The sequence below is a fragment of the Habropoda laboriosa genome, unplaced genomic scaffold, assembly GCF_001263275.1.
Source record: "Habropoda laboriosa isolate 0110345459 unplaced genomic scaffold, ASM126327v1 scaffold18, whole genome shotgun sequence".
In the NCBI taxonomy this organism is placed as follows: domain Eukaryota; kingdom Metazoa; phylum Arthropoda; class Insecta; order Hymenoptera; family Apidae; genus Habropoda; species Habropoda laboriosa.
The window spans coordinates 2,555,715-2,577,105 of NW_017100152.1; the positions used below are offsets into that span (position 1 = coordinate 2,555,715).

At 37.9% G+C, this 21,391-nt stretch overlaps 1 protein-coding gene across 1 annotated transcript; it reads right to left on the reverse strand.

The window, feature by feature from the left end:
• Window positions 1-13,654: 13,654 nt before the first annotated feature.
• LOC108575561 (calcium-independent phospholipase A2-gamma-like) lies at window positions 13,655-17,886 on the reverse strand. Its single transcript, XM_017938386.1, has 7 exons — window positions 17,569-17,886; window positions 17,101-17,470; window positions 15,408-15,620; window positions 14,819-15,027; window positions 14,522-14,720; window positions 14,220-14,426; window positions 13,655-14,129 (listed from the first exon to the last, which is right to left on the reverse strand). Exons 1-7 carry the CDS (start codon window positions 17,869-17,871, stop codon window positions 13,876-13,878), a joined length of 1,755 nt encoding a protein of 584 aa, XP_017793875.1. The 5' UTR covers window positions 17,872-17,886; the 3' UTR covers window positions 13,655-13,875.
• Window positions 17,887-21,391: the final 3,505 nt, after the last annotated feature.

Genomic DNA, 21,391 nt, shown 5'->3' on the forward strand with positions numbered 1-21,391 from the left:
CAACTCTTCCTAGAAACCCAAAAAATAGATATAGCTATAATAACTGATACATGGCTAAAATCAACAGACAGACTACATATACTAAACTACAAAACATATAGAAACGATCGAACAATCCAGAAAGGTGGAGGAGTAGCTATCATCATCCACAAAAACCTCCACACAGAACACACCCCACAACCACACACTACGCCTATAGAATCAACATTTATAAAAGTCAAAACAAAACCCACCGTAATCATAGGAGCAGCCTACCTCCCACCTCAACAAAAACTCACACCACAACTAGATTCACTAACTACCCACAGATGCCATTTCATCATCGGAGGAGACCTAAATTCCAAACACAGGACATGGAACAATCGAACTGCAAACACAAACGGAAACATACTCTACAACCATATTAGCAACAATAATTACCACATCCTTCACAGTGACACCTACACACACAAAACCCCAAAAAGCAGGCACTCAAACATAGACATTTACCTGACAAATCTCACAGCACAAACTACGTGCCACACAATGCAGGACCTCTTATTAAATCACTTGCCAGTCATCCTAACTATAGGCAACACAAACGTTCCATATACAAACAAACTACTAACACACACAGACTGGTACGCTTACAAAACATCCTGCAACAGACATCGAATAAACCACCGCATTCACACAACCCAAGACCTAGACAGAAAAATCCACAGATTAAACGCTACAATACAAAACGCATACAACCAAGCCACTACTAAAACCAAAATATACGTCAGAACCTACACACCAGACCTAAAACTCTTCGAACTAATAAAAACTAGAAACAGACACCGCCGCAAATACCAAAGAACAGGCCACCCAGAGCATAAACTAGTAAGAAATTACCTCACTACATTCATAGACAAACACATCTCCTAAATAAAGCAAACCCACTGGCAGCAAAAACTTAAAATCCTAACCACAGCTGACAGCTCACTATGGAAAACATACAAAACACTGCAAAACAAACCTAGACTCATTCCTCCATTGACAGCACAAGCATGAACAGCATACTCAAACAAAGAAAAAGCTGAACTTCTGGCACATACCTTTCAACAAATACATCAAACCACAAGTTCCCAAACCTCATCATGGGAAACGGAAGCTCACAACGCAATTCTAACCACATGGAACAACAACGAACCAATTTATCACCCCAAGGCTAATCACCCAACTCATAAGACCACTAAACAGCCACACAAATCAAAAACTTACCCAGAAGACCCATACTACAACTGTACTACATCTACAGATACACTTACAAGCACTCATACTTCCCAGACCCATGGAAAACAGCCAAAGTTGCACCATACCCCAAGCCAAGAAAAAATCCCACGTACCCACAAAACTACAGACCTATCAGCTTACTTAGCATACTGAGTAAAATATTAGAAAGACTCATACTAAACAGACTAAACACACATCTGACACAAAATAATATCATTATAAAGGAACAATTTGGATTCAAAGCAAACCATTCTACAATTCAATAAATCCTCAGAGTCACAGAACACATTATACTAGAATTCAACAAAAACCGATACACTGCAATGACGTTACTTGACATACAAAAAGCATTTGACACAGTTTGGCACGAAGGCCTAATACTAAAACTCCAAAATATTCAAACACCAAACCCCCTGATCAAAATCATACATAATTTTTTAACAAATAGACACATTCAAGTCTCCATTGCCGGAGACCACTCATCCCCAAAACATATAACAGCAGGAGTCCCCCAGGGCTCAGTCCTGGGACCAATACTTTTCACACAGCCATTTACACAGACGATACAGCAGTATACACCTCATCCTGGCAACCCAAACAAGCATCAAAAATACTGCAACTACACCTAAACAAACTAATAACCCGCTTCCAAAAATGGAAACTAAAAATCAACGTAAGTAAAACAGAAACCATACTGTTCACAACCAAAAACAAAAAGCACACTGGCCAACTACCACCAATTACTGTAGAAAACAAACCAATAGAATGGAAAGCACAGGTAAAGTACCTAGGCATCATACTAGGTAATAGATTATCATGGAAACAAGCCATAGTAGACAGAAATCATAAAGCACTAGCCACTATTAGAATGCTATATCCACTCATCGGAAAAGGCAGCACGCTACCACACACCCATAAAATTCAACTTTACAAGGCATGTGTAAGACCAGTCCTCACATACGGAGCACAAGTATGGAGTTCAACAGCACAAACTTATATTAAAATACCACAAACAACACAAAATAGATTCCTCCGTATCATACAAAATGCACCAAGAGACTACCCAATACGTAAACTCCACACAGAAACTAACATAATATACATCAAGCAATACATCAAACGCATGGTAGAAAATACATACTACCACATGCATGCAAACCCACTAGTCAGCAACATAGGAAACTATGACATCCACAATATCCCGTTAGAAAAGAAACGTAATATCCTTAGGCTCCCTAAAACCATCCTCACTAATACCACCTTTCCATGTACACAGGTTTTTGAAACTTTTATCCTGCATGACTCAAGAATATTATATAAACAACACCACAAATTATGCAAATACTCACAATAAGTTTTCCAGGTCACAAGCGGGTAATAAGGCAACAAACTGCCCCGGGCACCGCATAAAAACCACGCATGAGAAAATTATGAAAAAAAAAAAGTGGTCAAGCATTCTTGCTGTACTCTGCTGGGAGAGAACGAGGTATTACCATCGGTCGCTCTTCAGAGTGGGAGAGTCGGAACCTAGATTTCGGACGCCCTTACAGCACAGGAGAGTACGGGGACTGACACCTGGGTCACTCTCTAGAGGAGAGAACGGCTGGACTATCCGCCGGTCGCCTCTTACAGAGGAGAGTACAGGGAGGTTACCCGGACGCCTGAGGAAGCTCGGAGAGGATTGCTTAGTACTTCTGGTGGTATGCAGAGAACGGCTGGACTATCCGCGGGTCGCCTACCAGGAAAGGTGTGGGTGGACTCTCCGATCATACGCGTATCATTTAATATTGTGATAGGAGAGTACGGGAACTATACCTGGGTCGCTCCTGTAATGGAAAGAACGGCTGGACTATCCGCCAAGCGCCTTCCAGAGTAGAGTACAGGAGGCTGTCCGGACGCCTTCCCACAGTAATTGTTATAAATCGTTTTATCCGTTTCGTTAATGTTGTAACGGGAGAGTACGGCTGCTTAAAGCCGGACGCCCGAAAGCGAAAGCAACAGCTCGAACACTGCATTGATTTGTTCGAAATTATTCTGTATCAAACATTTAACATGTATCGACGAAAGATAAATAAACTTTTGTGTGTTTTTTCCCAGATACCAAAAAAAATCCTTTCTTTCCAAAAATTCTACTACATGAGCAATTATAAGAAATTAAATAAAGTTATATACCAAGTTATACAAAATTAAAAAATTACAAAAGGTCGAAAAATTCAAAAGAATTACTAAAATTAATGAAATTAACAAAAAATTACAAAAATACAACTTGCAGCTATTTATAATTATACAGAATGTTAACGGATTTACTAGTCAGCATAGAATAGAATTTAAATTCTATTTAAAAAATTGAATGTCATTTTCATTTCCAAAAAAATAATACAAACACAAAAAGTTCACATACGTTGTTATATTATTTGCAAAAAATAGTATCACTTTTTTCTCTTTAATTTTTTTCACCTACTCATCAAAAACGCCGACTAGTAAAATTTTTAACATCTTAGTAAATTATAATTGTTTGCAAACTGTTTGCGAACTGCTTGTGAAGAGTCCTGAGTAGTGTAAACTTTAGTATAACAACTCCTATGTGTATTCTTATGTGTTCCTTAAACTCGTCAGAGGTCAAAATTCGTTTCTTCCTATTCCATAACGGACCAAAGGCAATGCCGCTTACGAACCGTTAGTTTGAAGAAGAGTGGCTCATTCAAGAATAACTGGATAGGTTCAGTTCTAGTACTGCATAACGGTTCGTTTTCGGCACAGCTGTGAAACCCTCACAAAAAAGGTGTTACATTCTGTAGATGTAAACCGTGAAATGAACGTAGAAAAACGTAGCGGGCAAAGGAAGATTCACAAGCCCAATCGACACAACCAAGTTTTGTAACAATATCGTGTTTGGTATCATTTTAATCAGGAAAATCTCATCAATATTTTGATGAAATTTTTATTAATGAAAAATTGAAAATAACAAACTTTTGTAGTTTTGTAGCATTGTTTCACGGACATGCTGCCACCGAATGCGATAAGGAGATGCCGTGATCGTGTCACATTAGTCGCTTGCCTTGTTCAAGGGTGGTCCCCCCTTGTGGTGGGGATTGACCATGAACAGTCATGGCGCAGATCTGAAAGAACTTTTATAGAATCTTTACTGTATAAGTATACAGGGTGTCCTGTAAAAAGTGTAACTCCCGGAAATGGGGGGTTGCTGGGGTGACTCTGAATAACTTTTTCCTTGACGAAAATAATGTTTGAAGCTTCGTTTTTGAATTATTAATAAAAAACACTGGCCAATCACAGCGCGCGTAGAACCCGCGCTCAGGGACGAGCAAACAGAGATTCGCCCGCGCGCTATCGTGAACGACGCGTACGTGTGACTTCTCGGTTATCGATCGCTGTCAAAAAAATTTGACTTTGCACCGCTATTTTTATAAGGCTTAGAGAAATGGTTTTTTGTCGTCATTCCGACGTTTGTATAAATTTTTGAAAAAACTGCATTTAGTCGGAATCGCGAAGAAAATAGCGAAGGTCGTTTTTACAACTTTTTTACCTGAGCTCGTAATGAAAATTTAAAAAATACGTTTTGTAGATCTATGTCAGTGATACGCACGTTGAAAATTTCATCGAAATCGGTTAGTGTTGCTACGAGCTACAAACGGTTAAAGATTGTGAAAATCGCACTATTTCACGACTTTCGGCCTAGAACTATAATAAATCTGCAGATTCTTACATCTTTCGATACCTGTTGCTTGTTTCTCAATCCACCGATTTCGATGAAATTTTCAGCGTGTGTATATGTAATTGACATAGATTTACAAAACGTATTTCTTTTTTTTTTCATGAATAACAAATAAGTCGTTTAATAACTGTATTCGATACTTTTATTCGTTATCCGAAAGGAATAAAGTGTTTTATTACTTATGAAAAACTTACTCATTCGTCCACGAATTAATCTGCTTCGACGGAAGTGGGTCAGTGTGTCGATCCTGACTTTTCCAGGCAATCCGAAACAGCTGATGTTACGGCCGGGTCGGTGAACTCATATGATCGGCCTTCGCCAAACGTTGCCTGACCCGCGGAGAAAGTGGGGAAAAAAACAGAAGACGTCGCGGCGTTCGACGTCTATTGTTGTCGATGTCAATGTCTATTGTTTCTATCGTTTGGCGATACACTGTTACACTGTTACACTGTTTTCACCTTAATTTATTAAGATATACATAAGTGTGATGGTAGGTGTACAATTCGCCCGGAAAATACAACCGTTTTATGCGTTAACTGGCTTTGCGTCAGCGGTTCGGCGGGTACGTTTCGTCGGTGGTAGAAGAAAAACTGAACTGAGGTTCAAAGGAAAAACTGAACGAGAGTCACCCCAGCAACCCCCTATTTCCGGATGTTCGAAGAGTTACAGACCACCCTGTATACAAATAGGAGCCTTTATGAGGACTAGCGAGAATTTGCTGTTAGTCCGTCCCCCTAGTGGCAGAGCGTAGCAGGGTTACTACACTGTAAAATATTTCATTTCAATGCGCATTTTTTATAAACAATTGAAATTACTTATATAAAACTTTGGTTTAAGTAACGTTCAACAATCGGCAGTGGGCGTCCAGTCTCTCCCCAACCTTCGAAGGGTACGGACGCTATCCAGAACTCGGAAAACCGAAAACGTGATACCTGAACCAGCGAGTCTCCACGTGCTCCGCGCCTACCGTGGCCACCCGTGCGTTCGCGCTGCACCCATCCTGGATAGCCCAGTGCCAAAAAAAAAGAAAAAAAAAAAACTCTAACAGTGAATATCAGTGAAAGCAACTAACCTACCACGATAGCAAGCCCTATCGGAAAAGTGCCGAAACGCGCGACCCCAAATGATGACGAGGGCCCACCCCGCCACGCCACCCAAGCAATGAAGCGCGCCACTCCACCCACTAAGTCAAAGGTCTTGCACATTGTACCGCCTGCCCAGGCAAAGGAGATCCTAAAACAAGCAGGAATCACCGAAACCACCCCCACAAAGAAGGCCATCCAGGACCGGACCGCATCCACCCACTCGGCTGCCGAATCCGAAATGGACAGCAAAAACGACGTCGCAGTCCCAAACGTACATACATCGAACTCATTTGCGCTACTAAGAAACGCACCGGAAACGCCCCCCGAACCTCTAGTCAAGGATAAACCACCGCCCATTGTCCTCAACGGCACCTCGGCCGAAATCAATAAATTCATTCAGGAACTAGGCAAAATCACAAAACAGTTTTTTTTAAAAAACATGGGCAGGACAACCCAAATCCATACAAAAACAAACAAAGACCACCAAAAAATCATGGAGATGCTCAAAGCCACGAACACCGAGTTCCACACCTTTGGCTACAAAGGCGACCAGAAAAGGAAATACTTAATCCGAGGACTACCCACCACCTTCCAGCCTGAGGACATCGCCGCGGACGTTAGCGACCAAATCAAAAGTACCGTAGCAGTCCACCAAATGTCCAAATCCCAATCGGACGGAACCAAACTCCCCCTCCCGCTGTTCATCCTGTTGACCCCACCGGACACCACATTGAGACACCTTAAAGCGCTGGACGCAATCCTCTACCACCGATGCACCTTCGAAAAATTCGCATCAAGGGCTCAAGCCACTCAATGCTTCAGGTGCCAGCTATTCGGCCATTCCAGCGTCCACTGCAACCTGAAGCAATGATGCGTCAGGTGTGGCAAAAATCACGACGCGAAATAGTGCAATCGAATCAACATGCCCATCAAACGCGCAAATTGCGGCCAGCAGCACGTGGCCAGCTTTAGACAATGCCCTGCTAGGGCAAACTACCAGGAAAAAAAAACCTTCAGAAGCCCCCCCTCACACACCTACACGAGCAGACGTATGCCCCAGCAACCGACACGCAGGACAGAGCACTTCTCCTACGCCGACGCAGCCAAATGGTCAACACATGGGACTGAACCACAGCCCCGAACACCGCCAGATACTCGACCGCACGGACCCGCCCAAGGCCAGACCCGTAACCCCCGTGGACTCGCCCCTGACCTGCAAGAACAACACGAAGAATTTGCAAGCCTCGACATACCGAAACTAGTAGCCGAAATAAAAACATTCATATGTGAGTACAAGTCAGCAAGCACAGGTATAAAAAAGGCAACTGTCTTACTCAAGCACGCACACATCTTCGAGCACAATGGCCCCTAATCCACCCCCTCCCCTAAGACTCATGATTTACAACATTCAGGGTATACGCAAGCACCTCCTCGAACTCCAACACATACTCCACTCACACAAAATTGACATAGCTATAGTCACAGAAACCTTCCTCCACCCAGCCGCTAAACTCAAAATAACCGGCTACAACATCACCAGACTCGATCGACCAACGCAAGGCGGAGGCGTCGCAATCATAACCAAACAACACCTCCACCTCACTCCCTATTCAATACCGCCCATCAAAAACAATATCCTAGAAGCAGTAGCTATCAAAACCAAACCACACAACCACCCACTCACGATCATAGCCATTTACAACCCTCCACGCAGCAAACTAACCACACGCGACCTCAAAACCCTACTAGGCACCACCTCCACCATCCTAGCAGGCGACTTCAACGCCAGGCATCAATTATGGCACTGTGCAACAAAAAACCAAAACGGCCAAATCATTCACGACGCAATCACCAACCACGCAGCCACCATATCCGCCCCAACCCACCTCACGTACATCCCACACTCCCCAAACCTCACCCCAAGTATCACAGACTTTACATTATCCAACAGAACCAACCTAATATCCAACCCCCGTACTATAACCGCGGGCTCCTCCGACCACGTCCCAGTCATCTACAACCTCCCAGCTACCCACACACCCATCAGAGCCACCGTCACCAGACCCGACCACCGAGCTGCCGACTGGGGCAATTTCAAAAACGCCATAAACGATCAAATTCCAAACGCCAAGCCCAACATCCTCAACCCTGAGGACATTGACCGCGAAACTACCTGCCTCTCCAAAATTATCACGGAAGCCGCGTATCGCGTATCCGGCCACCTAAACTACCTGACCACCTCAAAAACCTAATCAAAAAGAAAAATAGATTAAGAAACCTCTGGCAGTCACAGAACCCGCGGTCTGAAAGCCCTCCTAAATCTCTACACCAGACTCGTAACCCACCGACTAACCCAATGGCGCAACACCGAATGGGAAAACAAACTCAAATCACTAAACCTGAAAGACAACTCTTTCTGGAAAGTCACCAAATTCTTCAACTCCTCAAACCAACGAACCGTCGCACCATTAACAACCACAAACACTACAGCCTACACCGACGAGGACAAAGCCGAAGCACTAGCTTCTCACTACGCCCTCACCCACACACAAACGGAAACCCCTCCTTCACCGCCCAAATAAACGCAGCCACCGTCAAACACCTGAAAACATCACCGTCACCCCCTCCCCCCCATATCAAACTAATCTCACCCAAGGAGATCCTATCCATCATCCGGAGCCTCAGAAGCAACAAAGCCCCGGGACACGACAACATCACAAATCTACTCCTTAAAAACCTCCCGAAAAAAGCAGTAGTCTACCTGAACTATATTATCAATGCCATCCTTGCACACAGCCACTTTCCCGCCCCCTGGAAACACGCCACCGTCATCCCAATACCTAAACCAAATAAAAACCCATCCCTCACCTCCAGCTACTGTCCAATCAGCCTACTCCCCTCCCTCTCCAAGGTAGCAGAAAGAACTATCCTCTCCCGACTAACCTCCTTCCTGAACGAACACGAGATAATTCCCCCCACCCAATTCGGCTTCCGCCAAAAACACTCGACCATCCACCAGCTAGCAAGGGTAACAAATGACATTAAATTACACATGTCCAATAAAAACACCACGGCAATGATCCTCCTAGACGCTGAAAAGGCCTTCGACTCCGTATAGATCGAAGGATTAACACACCGCCTCCGCACCTACAACATTCCCCTGCCTCTAACCAGGCTAATTCACTCGTTCCTCACAAACCGCAGCATAACGGTCAGAGTAGGTCAGGCCCGCTCCTGTATCTACACCATAGCCGCAGGAGTCCCACAGGGCTCCGTACTCCGTCCTCTCTCCAACCCTCTTCAACATATTTATAGCCCCGGCCTTCAAGGACCTACCCAAATCCACTCACATCACCGGCTTCGCGGATGACATCTCCCTTTACACCGCCAGCCCATCCTCCCACAAAGCAATAAACCGCATCCAGAACGCAGCTCACCTAATAACCTCCCGACTAAGCAAATGGAAACTCCAAATAAACACTGCCAAAACTGAGGCCATCCTGTTCACGCACAAAAGAAAGATCTCTTACAACCTGAAAATTCAAAACTCTACTATTGAAACCAAAAAATCAGTTAAATACCTAGGAATCCACATGGACTCCAGGCTCACGTGGTTCAAGCAAACTTCCGATGCAGCCCGCAAAACCACCTCCATTCTGGCCAGATACTACCACCTAATAAAATCCCCCGCCCTCCCAACAAAACTAAAACTCCTACTGTACAAATCTATCATCCACCCCGTACTCACCTACGCCTGCCCAGTTTGGCATACAGCTGCGCATACCCATCTGAAAAAACTCCAAGTAGCCCAAAACAAAAGACTAAAAATAGAGGTAAACCTCCCAAAACGCACCTCAACCGCCTACATTCAGCGCACCCTAAACATCACACCAATAACTGCACACATAGGAAATATCAACACTAACTTCAACAACAACATAAAAAATCACACAAACCCACCCATGAAAGGCACTACAACAAACTCCAAGCCCACCAAGAAAAAAAAACCGAGCTGGCTGACTACTCACATAAGCTGCCAAACACTACAACCCCTCATTAAAAATATAAGCAAACCATAAATACTACTCATAAGTAACACAAATGTAACATAATGCAAATAATGCAAATACGACTAATCCACTAACATAGCCTAAGCATCCGCTAACCACCCACTAACATCCCCAAACCCCCGCCCTCTAACGACTAAGTAAACGCCCACCCACCAAGCTTGTAAGTTTTTACTAAATTTTCCCTATGCACCGAATCTCATGATTAAATCCGCAAAACACACGTTCGAAGAAATCACCCAACCCCTCACCCCAGCACGTCAGATGTCCTAGAACAGGAAGCGTAACACAGCTCGCCTCCCCGTCACATTACAAATATAATGTATTCCTCTACAGTCATGTTAACAAATAAAAATAAATGGTAAATGGTAAAATGGCAGTGGGCATGCGCCCAAGATGTTTTTTAGTTATGACAACTAGCAGGATGCTACAAATTGTAAAAACAGTACAAACAGAAATTTTTTGCAATGTGCACATCTAACAAACAATATTAAATTACAATTACATTTGTTATTTTTTATATTTGGTGGAAAATAAACTACATTAATGTAGGAAATTATTCGCTATTCAACTATTATTTTTGGGGACAACCAAGAATAATGAATTGTACCTTTATATAAGTATAGACGCAAATAGTTTACGATGAATGAATGATTATATTTTTATTGTTTTCAAACAGTTGAAGAAACATAAAAGTAAAAATATAAAAATAAAATAATGTGAAATTTTATTAATTAAAATAAGAGTGAAAACAATTCTTCATTGTACAAAGATCTGAACTCAGATTAACCGCTTACGAAACAACCATCCTGTGTACTGGCTCACAGCCGATTGTTGAATTGTGCCTAAACTTCTAAAGTTTTATAGAAGTAATTTCAATTGTTTATAAAAAATGCGCATTGAAATGAAATATTTTACAGAATGTCATTTTTCAACTTCTAGATTCATCCCTGCAAATTTCATTAAAATCCTGGGGGGTCAGGTATGTAGTCTTCTTGATAAGTGCTTTGCACATCAATATTTCTCAAATTTTTCATTTCACTGAAAAGTTACAAAATTAAATTATAAAATAATTAAAAATAAAAAGTAACACCGGCGCACAGTGTTTCGACCAATGGACAAAAATCAGAAATTCAAAGTGCAAAATCTAAAAATTATTTCATTTTAAGATGTTAATAACAAACCATAGTTTGTAATATTACCTATAATTTTGACTGAATACGTCCATTTGCTGTTAAAATTAAGACGTGAAGTTTGCTCCAAATATGTGCCATTCTCAGACTATTTGTGTTTTTGATTTGATTTTTATAGGTTGTGTTTGGTACTTGAATACTTTTGAAGCTGACACAGAATTTTAATACAATAGTAATAAATTTTCCTAATTTTTTATGTAAAATTTTTATCAAATTTAACGAGACTTTTAAAAAAAGTACCGAGTAATACCTCTGTGATTTTTTGTATATTAATTATTATTCGTATGTTAATTTTGAACATATATGTAAATCTTTATATTAATGTCAAATTTAAAGAAGAAAATTGTCAAAATCGTTATTGACGCGTTCAGTATTCTAGCGTCCTATCCTACTATTGTACGCGTTATTCAATTTTTTAATTATTTATATTGTTATTTAACTACCTAATGAAAATTACAAAACAAAAATAAAAGAGAAATTTTGAATGTATACAAAGTTATGATATTTGTCTCTGAAACCCCTGTGTGCGAAACGGCCACTACGATTTTGTCGGTATTTCCGCGAAACTGATGAACAAATTTTTCAAACAAAAGTTAATCAGCATTCAGTTGACAATAAATCATGTTAATGAAAATTTACAAAAAAGTTTTTATTCGATAAAAAATATAGATCGCTACAATTTTTTTAAATGAAACCATATATTTTTTTATGTGTCAATCAATGCATATTTGAATTCTCTTCAAAAAAGTATTAGAGAACTTAAGTCGAAAATTGATTAATTTAGAAATTATGATTTTTGTCCCGAACACCCATATACTCGAAACACTGCGTCTCACCGAGATTCAAAGGGAATCTCCTAATTCGTACTCATGCGCTCAGATTGCTCGAGCGTCACGTGGTGTCGTGGATAATTGGTGGAAAGAGCCGAACAGGCTTCGCACACGGACAGAGCTACCGCTACACTTGTGTGAGAGCACGAGATACTCATGCGCTCAGGTTTCTTGAGCGTCACGTGGTGACGTAGATTATTGGCGGAAAAAGTCGAACAGGCTTCGCAAACGCAGAGCTACCACTACACTTGCGTGAGAGCATGAGGACGGTATAGTGGGAGACGGCTGTAGGTCATAATCATAGTGGGGGTAACTGCTTTCGCCCACGGCCCACGATTGTGGCAGCACTGATGGTCATCTAAAAATATTTTGCTGGTTTTACATTAATGTAACTTTTGAACTCTGGTGCAAAACTGAGTCTTTCAATTTTTATCATTATACATTAATAAATAAACATTTTAAATATACGGAAACTTTCAAGAATACTGTAAAACGCCCGATTATTGGTTCAGTTATGTCTTCACTGCAGCTCGTCTCCGTAAAACTACCTTCACCTCTTATTAACACATGCTAACAGGTTTTTGATTTTTCCTGCATGACACATGCGTAGTGTAACTAAGCAAATAGGAAAATTAACACTAGTATTTTCAAGTAACAAACGGATTATAGGGCATCCAAACTGTCCCGGGTTCTGTATAAAATAACACGGGTGGAAAAAAAAAAGACTGATGTCAATCTACAAATAATACCTTCTTAGACACAATTGTTCAAAGTATTGTGCCAAAGAAAGATATTATTATATTATTTGAATAAACTTTATTTATTTATATACAAATTCCTCGTCCTGTCTGAAAATATAACTAGTGTAGTGACAACGTATGTAGCTACATTTCCTTTTCTCTGCGCATCTTCTGTTTTATTTGAAGCTTTCTTTGTTGTAAAATACATTTATAAGTTTGTACGGAAATTATGAGTATATATAATACCGAGCACTAGTATTAGGACTAAATACAGTGAGATATATGCTCGTAACATAAATTACTTTCATACAGCCTTATTATTTATATAAATATTAATTTTATTTAAAACTTTAGTTCTTTGGTCATGCGCGTGTACGCTTAAGTACTGCATTACAAGAAAATATTAAACTATTCACGAAACATAACTATCACTAATGTCTTTGCGTGCTAGTAAACTGAATATAACAATAAATTATTTTGATATGATGATAATCACAGTAAAATACATAACGTGTAATGTGTAAATATTAATACATAGCACTACCACTTCGTGATCTGTCACTCAATAAGGATCTTTTATTTACACGTGTAAATACCCGAGTCTATGTCACAGAAACCACAACAAAAAGTACATGATCTTTGATTCTTTAAAAGCTGTACGTATACCAAAATTCAATCGTTAGCTTTGACTAGAGATTATCTGAAATACGATACTTTTACAGTATATGTTAATTTTATTATCTGACTATTTTAAAAACACTGAAATAAAGGTAAATTATATTACAAAACTAGTTCCGAGCTTGTTTTGTTTTCTCGTGAAAGCTAATATTTTAATAATATTCAATAACATTTTATACATACACGTACAAGTAGGCGTGCGTTTATGTAAAATTTGTGCTTAGTGTTTATGTAACTTTTTACATATCTCCGTAAATTATGGAATGCGTGACAATTTGTGAAATACGGTAATTCATAGACCTGATATTTTTCTTTGTAATACAATCCAATCCATAACCTTTTGCTGCATTTTTCTCTGTTGCAATAAAACTTCTGCAGCTTTTTGAAACTTTTCTTCATTTCTGCGTATATACATTCTTGCATCTTGTTCTAACTGATTGATCTTCTCGGGGCGTATTTCTACCATCGATAGCATTTCCGTCAAGTATGGATTGAAACGAAAGTAGACATGTTCGGGTAGGAGATCGTTCAGCATTGTATGTACAGCTGTAGAGAAAATCATTATCGAAATTAAAGGATACATTCCGTACAGAACAATGAAGTAAATGTTTGAGGGATTATTTCATAAATTAATACCTTCTGTGTCTGTCGCACTATCTAAAATTTTATAAAACTTTTCTTTCCAACTTGAGATCGCTATTTCCGTACGTTCGTCGCTGTTTTCACATGTTCGATTTAATGTTCGCCCAGTTCCAAATGAAATCACACACTGAATTGGATTATTTGGCCATAATCGTTTGGCTTCGTGTAATGCAACTGCACACGGATTATTTACAAGAATCCCTGCGTAAAATTGAACCATTTAAACGTTTAACGTTCTGTTTTTATATTTCACTTAAACATTCGTTATTTATTATATAAAATATATTGATGTATACCTCCGTCTTGATGAAGATATTCGCCATATTTAAATTCCTCAAAATAACTAGGTGCTGCTGCAGATGCTCTAATAGCTTCCCACAATTTATGTTTATGAGATCCTATGTATTGACTTTCAACTCTATGAGGCAAAGTGTAATTTCTAAATACATAAGCCATTACACGTTCATGGTTTACTACAGCAGATATGGCTGAAAACTAAACAGTAGTTTCCGTATTAAAATTCTTTTCATTTTCGGTGTTATGAAAAAGTTTACTACTGCAAAATTTTGTATATAAATAAAAAGTAGACATACTTTCGGAGCAGTTGCATCGCGAACTGTTTTTATGAGAGCTTTGTCACCTAAATTCTCTTGTAATAATTTTTCCCAAAGTGCTGTATCATAATACCCATGGCTCCATACTAAATTACTCGTACCTTTTATAGCACTTTGCGTAAATACTTTAGAACTTAATTCCTTATACAATTCAGATATCTCGTGTAATGATTTTCGCTTGTGTCCACCTATAAAACAATTCATTATTAAAAGATAATTAAGTCGTAAATAGTATTAAATTTTATGATTACATACAAATGCTACTGACATTCTTAACTAATTAACATAGTGTAAGTTAGGTTAAGAACATTGAAGTAAATTATTAGAGAAGATGTACGAGAAGGAGATAAAATGTAAATTATAAAACGTGCAATGAAAAATGTGATTACCTTCCTTACCTTCTGTAGGGTCCTTTAGGGGGACTGTACACAAATGTTAGTTAAGTATACTACTTATGTACATTGTTAGGCATATCAACTTTTTAAAATAATTATAAGTCTTAAAAACAAGTCTTGAAATGAGAAAATGTACAATGGTTTAATAAAAAATATGTACATTGTATACATACCTAAAGCAGCAGCAAGAATAGCTCCTGTACTCACACCACATATGTAATCGAACATTTCATGAGTTTTCTTCCCTGTCAGTTCTTCCAGTTTTTTCAACATTTCTATAACTAATACTCCACGTATACCTCCCCCATCGATAGAAAGAATTTTAATGCCTCTACCAGGCAGAGGATCTGTATAACCCAATACTGCTAATGCTTCTCTGATAGATGCTGTAAAGTTAATGTCTTAAAATTAAAACTATTTTGTTGTCTTAACAGAAAATACAGGGTGCAACATAAATGCATATCAATACTTTAGGAGGTAAATCTACACACTAAACAAGTAAAAAAAAAAAGGTCAAATGGTCAGTATGGTCTTAGTTCTCGAGTTTTGGATGATTAAAGAAAATGTTCGAAGTGCCCGCCTCGTACCTCAATACACGCTACTGTATGCCTTAGTACGTTTTGACCTTATCTAATGTTTATAAATAATATCCATCGAAATGAAGCAGATAAAATTTTTGGCAATCAGTGCCTTATTCTTGCAAGTTCAGTAGTGTTCTAAAAATCGGCAAAATGATTATGTATCTTCTGCTGAAATGACCGACATGCATTTCATGTATGACCGTGCCAACGGAAATGAACTGGAAGCACGTCTGGAGAACATTTTCCAGTATGCAGAATTCCGGATCGTAGAATGTTTTCTTCCATTCATAGACGGCTTCAAGAAAGTAGAACATTGAAGTTGCGAACACACGATCGCGGGCGGTCAAGAAGAGTGTCTACGCCTTATCTTGTAGGTTCATGTTTCTCATCCCACAGTGTGGCGAATATTACACACACAGCAGCTTTATCCATATTATTTGCAACGTGTATAAGGCCTTCAACAGGCAGATTACATTTTAAGAACATTTTGCGAATGGTTACTCAGATAACATGCTGGAAATCCCACTTTCCTATGTCCCATTTTATTTACTGACGAGGCAGCATTTACTAGAAATGGAATAATGAATTATCGTAATGAACATGTTTGGTCAGAAGATAATCCACACACAAACTTGGAATTAAGGTACCAATAACAGTTTTCTGTTAATGTGTGGGGAGGAATTGTGGGGGAAGTCTTTTGGGACTATACTTTCTTCCATCTTGCCTAAATGGAACTGTTTATCTTGACTTTTTACAAAACGACCTCCAGGAAGTACTGAATGATATACTCCTGGATATCAGACAAAACTTGTGATTCATGCACAATGGTGCTCCACCTCATTTCCTTTGTGCAGTGAAAAGATTCCTAAACAACACGTTCGCAAATCGATGGATAGGGCGAGGTGGACCCACTGCATGGCCACCACGATCTCCTGATTGTAACCCATTAGACCTTTGGAGCCATTTAAAAACTATTGTGTATACAACGTAAGTGAATAATGTGCACGATCTGCAAGGAAGGATAGAAAATGAATCAGACTATTCGAAGAATACCTGGTATTCTCCAGCGAGTGCGGAGCTCCATGCTACGACGTGCAACAGCGTGTATTGAGGCACGAGACGAGCGCTTCAAACATTGTTTTCAATCATCCATAACTCGAAAACTAAGGTATATCGGACATATGTCCATAGGATATTTTTTACTCGTTTTAGTGTGTAGATTTACCTCGTTGAGTATTGACGTGCATTTATAAAACATCCTGTATATTTCTAAATCAACGTGTACCTTTTATTTGTTCATCTTTAACTTTTTGACGAGTTTTGAGCAATATTCTAATTGCTCCTTCTTTAATCGCATAATGCCTGGACTCTGGATATTGATCAATATGTATTAACAAATCTTCGATCCTTCTCCAGCGTGAAGCATTTGATTCAGCAGTTATAATACTGTTCAAAACATGTCGTGTTCTAGATGCAATGCTATGTTTTGGTATAGTTTTATGGACATTTACTTTCCATTTTGGTGACACAACTAAGTTGGCTGTTTTACTTTGAACAGTTAACTTAAATATCAATGCACCAAGAAACTGAGAAAAAGCATAAGAGCCTCCTTTGTTTTGAAATTTATGTTCATTTACAATCTCTTCCTGTACTTGCTGTACAAGTAAAACATAAATAATCATTATTTAGTACGGTAAATAACTTCATCTTTGAGTATATTATTTTCATATGTTAATTAAAATAACTAACTTACTTCCTCGTATTTAACAGAATTGGCAGCTAATATTTCTTCTTCTTGGGTTTCCAATATAGCTTTCTCTTTTTCTGTTTTGCTGTTACCACACTTTTCAACATTTAATGCTTTTCCATCGCTTATATTTTTGGAAAATTCATTTAGTGATAGTTTCTTCAACGTATTTATTTGTGAATATGTAATTCTCTGTAGAAAATCTAACCAATCTTTGGATAAAATGATTTGTAGATTTTTATCATAACCAAATTTATGTAGGTAATCTTTCAATTGCGTTAAAAGTTTCGAATGATTTTGCATAGACATTTTCGTTTTCCACAATGTACTTATGCGACTAAATAGCTGACTTCTGTTAACACTTCCACCATAATTTTTGCCCGAAGCACTATCTGTTAATTGCCTGTAATTATAAAATATTTCCTACTTATGTATATAAATGTCTAAATATTATAGCAGTATGCTTTATTACAAAATAAGAAATCTCTAATTTAAAATTATAGGATTGTTATTTTACTTTCAACTTATATACATAGTAAACTAATACGATGAAAATAACCTATAATAACTGTATTTAGAAGTGAAAAATATGTATAATGAATAATTATTTCACGAATGCATCCTTGTTTTAGACATAGTTGCTCTTGAAATTAGAAAAATATGCTATGAAAAGCTATCCTATATGTAAATAAGTCATGGTACATACTAAAATACATTACGTGCACGATGTATCAAAATTCAAAATCGTTAGAATGTTGAAAGACGTTTTAGTAATCGCTTAATTTAGCGTCGAATTTTCGCGAACAGGTGTAACTATTATTAATTTGGACGTAAGCCTAACATTTCCTCTTCACGTATATTTATATGTGTAACATGACATATATGTGCAGATGCATACATAGCGTTATACTTAATCCGCTGTATGCGGATACAAATATGTAATGCGCATAATCGCACGACTTTTAATGTAATATAACGCGATAAGTTTAAGTACGAAGGAAGTAACTATAGTTTTGAAGTCAGAGAATATGGAATGCAAAAGTGATTATTCCTCATGAAAAAAGAAGGAAATGTAACAATGATAGTATATAGTTTTGAAGTATACCTCGATAAAAAGATCTTTGATAATATTTTATGGTAGCATTCACGTCATTTTTAGTTTCCTTTGTAGATCGGATAAGAAAGGGATAGAAATAAAAAGAGAATAAATTATTATTAACTTTTACTAAGTAAAAGTATTAACTTTTCACACTAACGATTATCGCAACTATTCATAATTTAAGACATTAATTTTTGAATAAAACATAAATATCAAAAACACTCCTTCCAATTTATTTTCAGTACTTTTAACTATTTCTGTTTAGATGATTTTCATTGTACAAAAATAAAATTAATACACTAGCTTTTGCTAGTGTATAATGACACAATGATGCTCTGTTTATAATATTGTTCTTTTGTACTTGACGTCACTTTATCCTTTTTACGAGTGTCGTTTAATTGTCTGACAAAAAATTGTTCAATATAGAAAATTACTTCTCACTGAACTTTTTTGAACTACTAAATATGCAAACGTTTGATTCTACTTATATAAAAGAACTGCTGACGCAGTTGAAAGTACTCGATTTGTAAATAAAATCACACGATACTGTTCCACCAACGGGATTTGTTGGCAACTGCATACGAATTTAACACTCTTGACAGTTCAATGTACCGGCAAAGATAAACATCGCGTATTAGTAACGTTGTTTACACTTTTGTTTACATTTCTTATATGTAAACATCAATAATCTTATTTGCATTGAGATTGTAAGATATTTGCACGTCGGAATGCATTCTGCAATCATTGGAAGAAAAATGCTACTCCGTTATTTATCACAATATGTACTATGATGTGTTATTGCACGTAACAATTATAGAGAAATATCTATGGATATAACTTCTCCATTCTTAATACGTTGTTGCATGCTTAGCAAGTAAATTCACCCACACGCGCGCGTAAGCACAAGTCCATTGTATTCGAACAAATAATATTAACTTGAACTATTCGTGGCAGATTGATGGTAATATTTTACGTAATATCAATCATTACGCACATCAAATTGAAAACGTAAGACTTAAATGGAAACATAGAATCTCAATGTGACGTCCACGTTCTACGACTCATGCGAATCAGTCATGAGGTCCATGCTGCGAGATTTTCATGCAAATCCACTATTCTTAGTTTCAACCACAGACGACGTACAGAATAGAACTAACATCTTATGGGGCTCTGTGTCCGTGGCATAACCTATAATTAGCAACATTTATTGTATACTTAAGATTAAGTTCTTTGTAGCGGTTCTAAAAGAATTTATTTATAGATTTCAAAAAAATCGGGAACTAAAACAACAGTGGATAAAAGCAATAAAATGTAATAATTTTGAGTCTTCACCTCATACAAGAGTATGTTCAAAACATTTTGCAAATGATTACTTTGTTGAAAGTCCTTGTTCAAAGCGAATATTAAGAGCTGATGCTATACAAAATGTATCAGATGTACCTGAAACACTGCATAGGCAAGAAACAGATATACTCAGTGTTTCATGGATTGAAACAGAAAATGAAACTGCAAGGTATAACTCCACTATAATTTGTTTTTAGCTTAAATAATGAACTTGAAGGAGACTGTTTAATATACAGGGTGTCCTACGCAACTGGAACAGGCTGTACCTCCTAAACGGTTGGGAATAGAAGATGTTATAAGTAGAAGTTAAATGGTATTAGACGGTGCATAATATGCAACTAACTTTATGCACTTTTGTGCATCAGTGCATCAGAAAAATGCAACTGCACTTTTTTTTTAAATGGAAACCTATGTGTTTGAGTGTACCAATCGATGCAGTTTCTTGTGCTCGACATAAAAGTACTAACATACTTATGCCCTAAACTTATTCGTTAGGAAGTTATCGAAGCTAAAAGTTCTCTGAATTATAATGGAACATAACGTAGGTACTCTGAAACACTTACCGAGAGACCGAAATAATTCAGAGAAATTTTAGCTTCGATAACTTCCTAACGAATAAGTTTAGGGCATAAGTATGTTAGTACTTTTATGTCGAGCACAAGAAACTGCATCGATTGGTGGACTCAAAAACATAGGTTTCCATTTAAGAAAAAAGTGCAGTTGCATTTTTCTGATGCACCGATGCACAAAAGTGCATAAAATTAGTTGCATATTATGCACCATCTGATACCATTTAACTTCTACTTATAATATCTTCTTCTATTCCCAACCGTTTAGGAGGTACAGCCTGTTCCAGTTGCGTGGGACACCCTGTATACTGTTAGTAATGACGAACAAAATGGAACCTTGAGGAACCTTGAAAAAAGAAGCGAATAGCTTATGTTGATGATTTTATGAATGTGATGTGATAAGTGAGAAAGAATACTATGTGCAGATCATTAATACAATAATAGCAAAAAAAAAAACAAACAAACAAATTAAAACATTGCAACAGAAAAACAAAAGGCTTATACAAAAAATTAAAGATTTATATTTGTTAGTGGGTGACTTGAGAAAGAAGCATATGATTACTGAAGATGTTTCTGTAATTCTTTCGGTATGTATAAATTTGAATGATATAAGCACGAAATATTCTATTAATGGGTTGTTCTATTTTCTGCTTGTCATATTAAGTAGAAATGTACATGGATGTTTTATATGTAGTTGTATATAGCACCTACTATTTCTTTTTTGTTTTCTTGTTTAAACACACTTTAGAACAATTTATCCACTTCCACCAAGACCCTATTTAACCCTTTGCGGACGGGACGGTTCAAAGCCACGTGT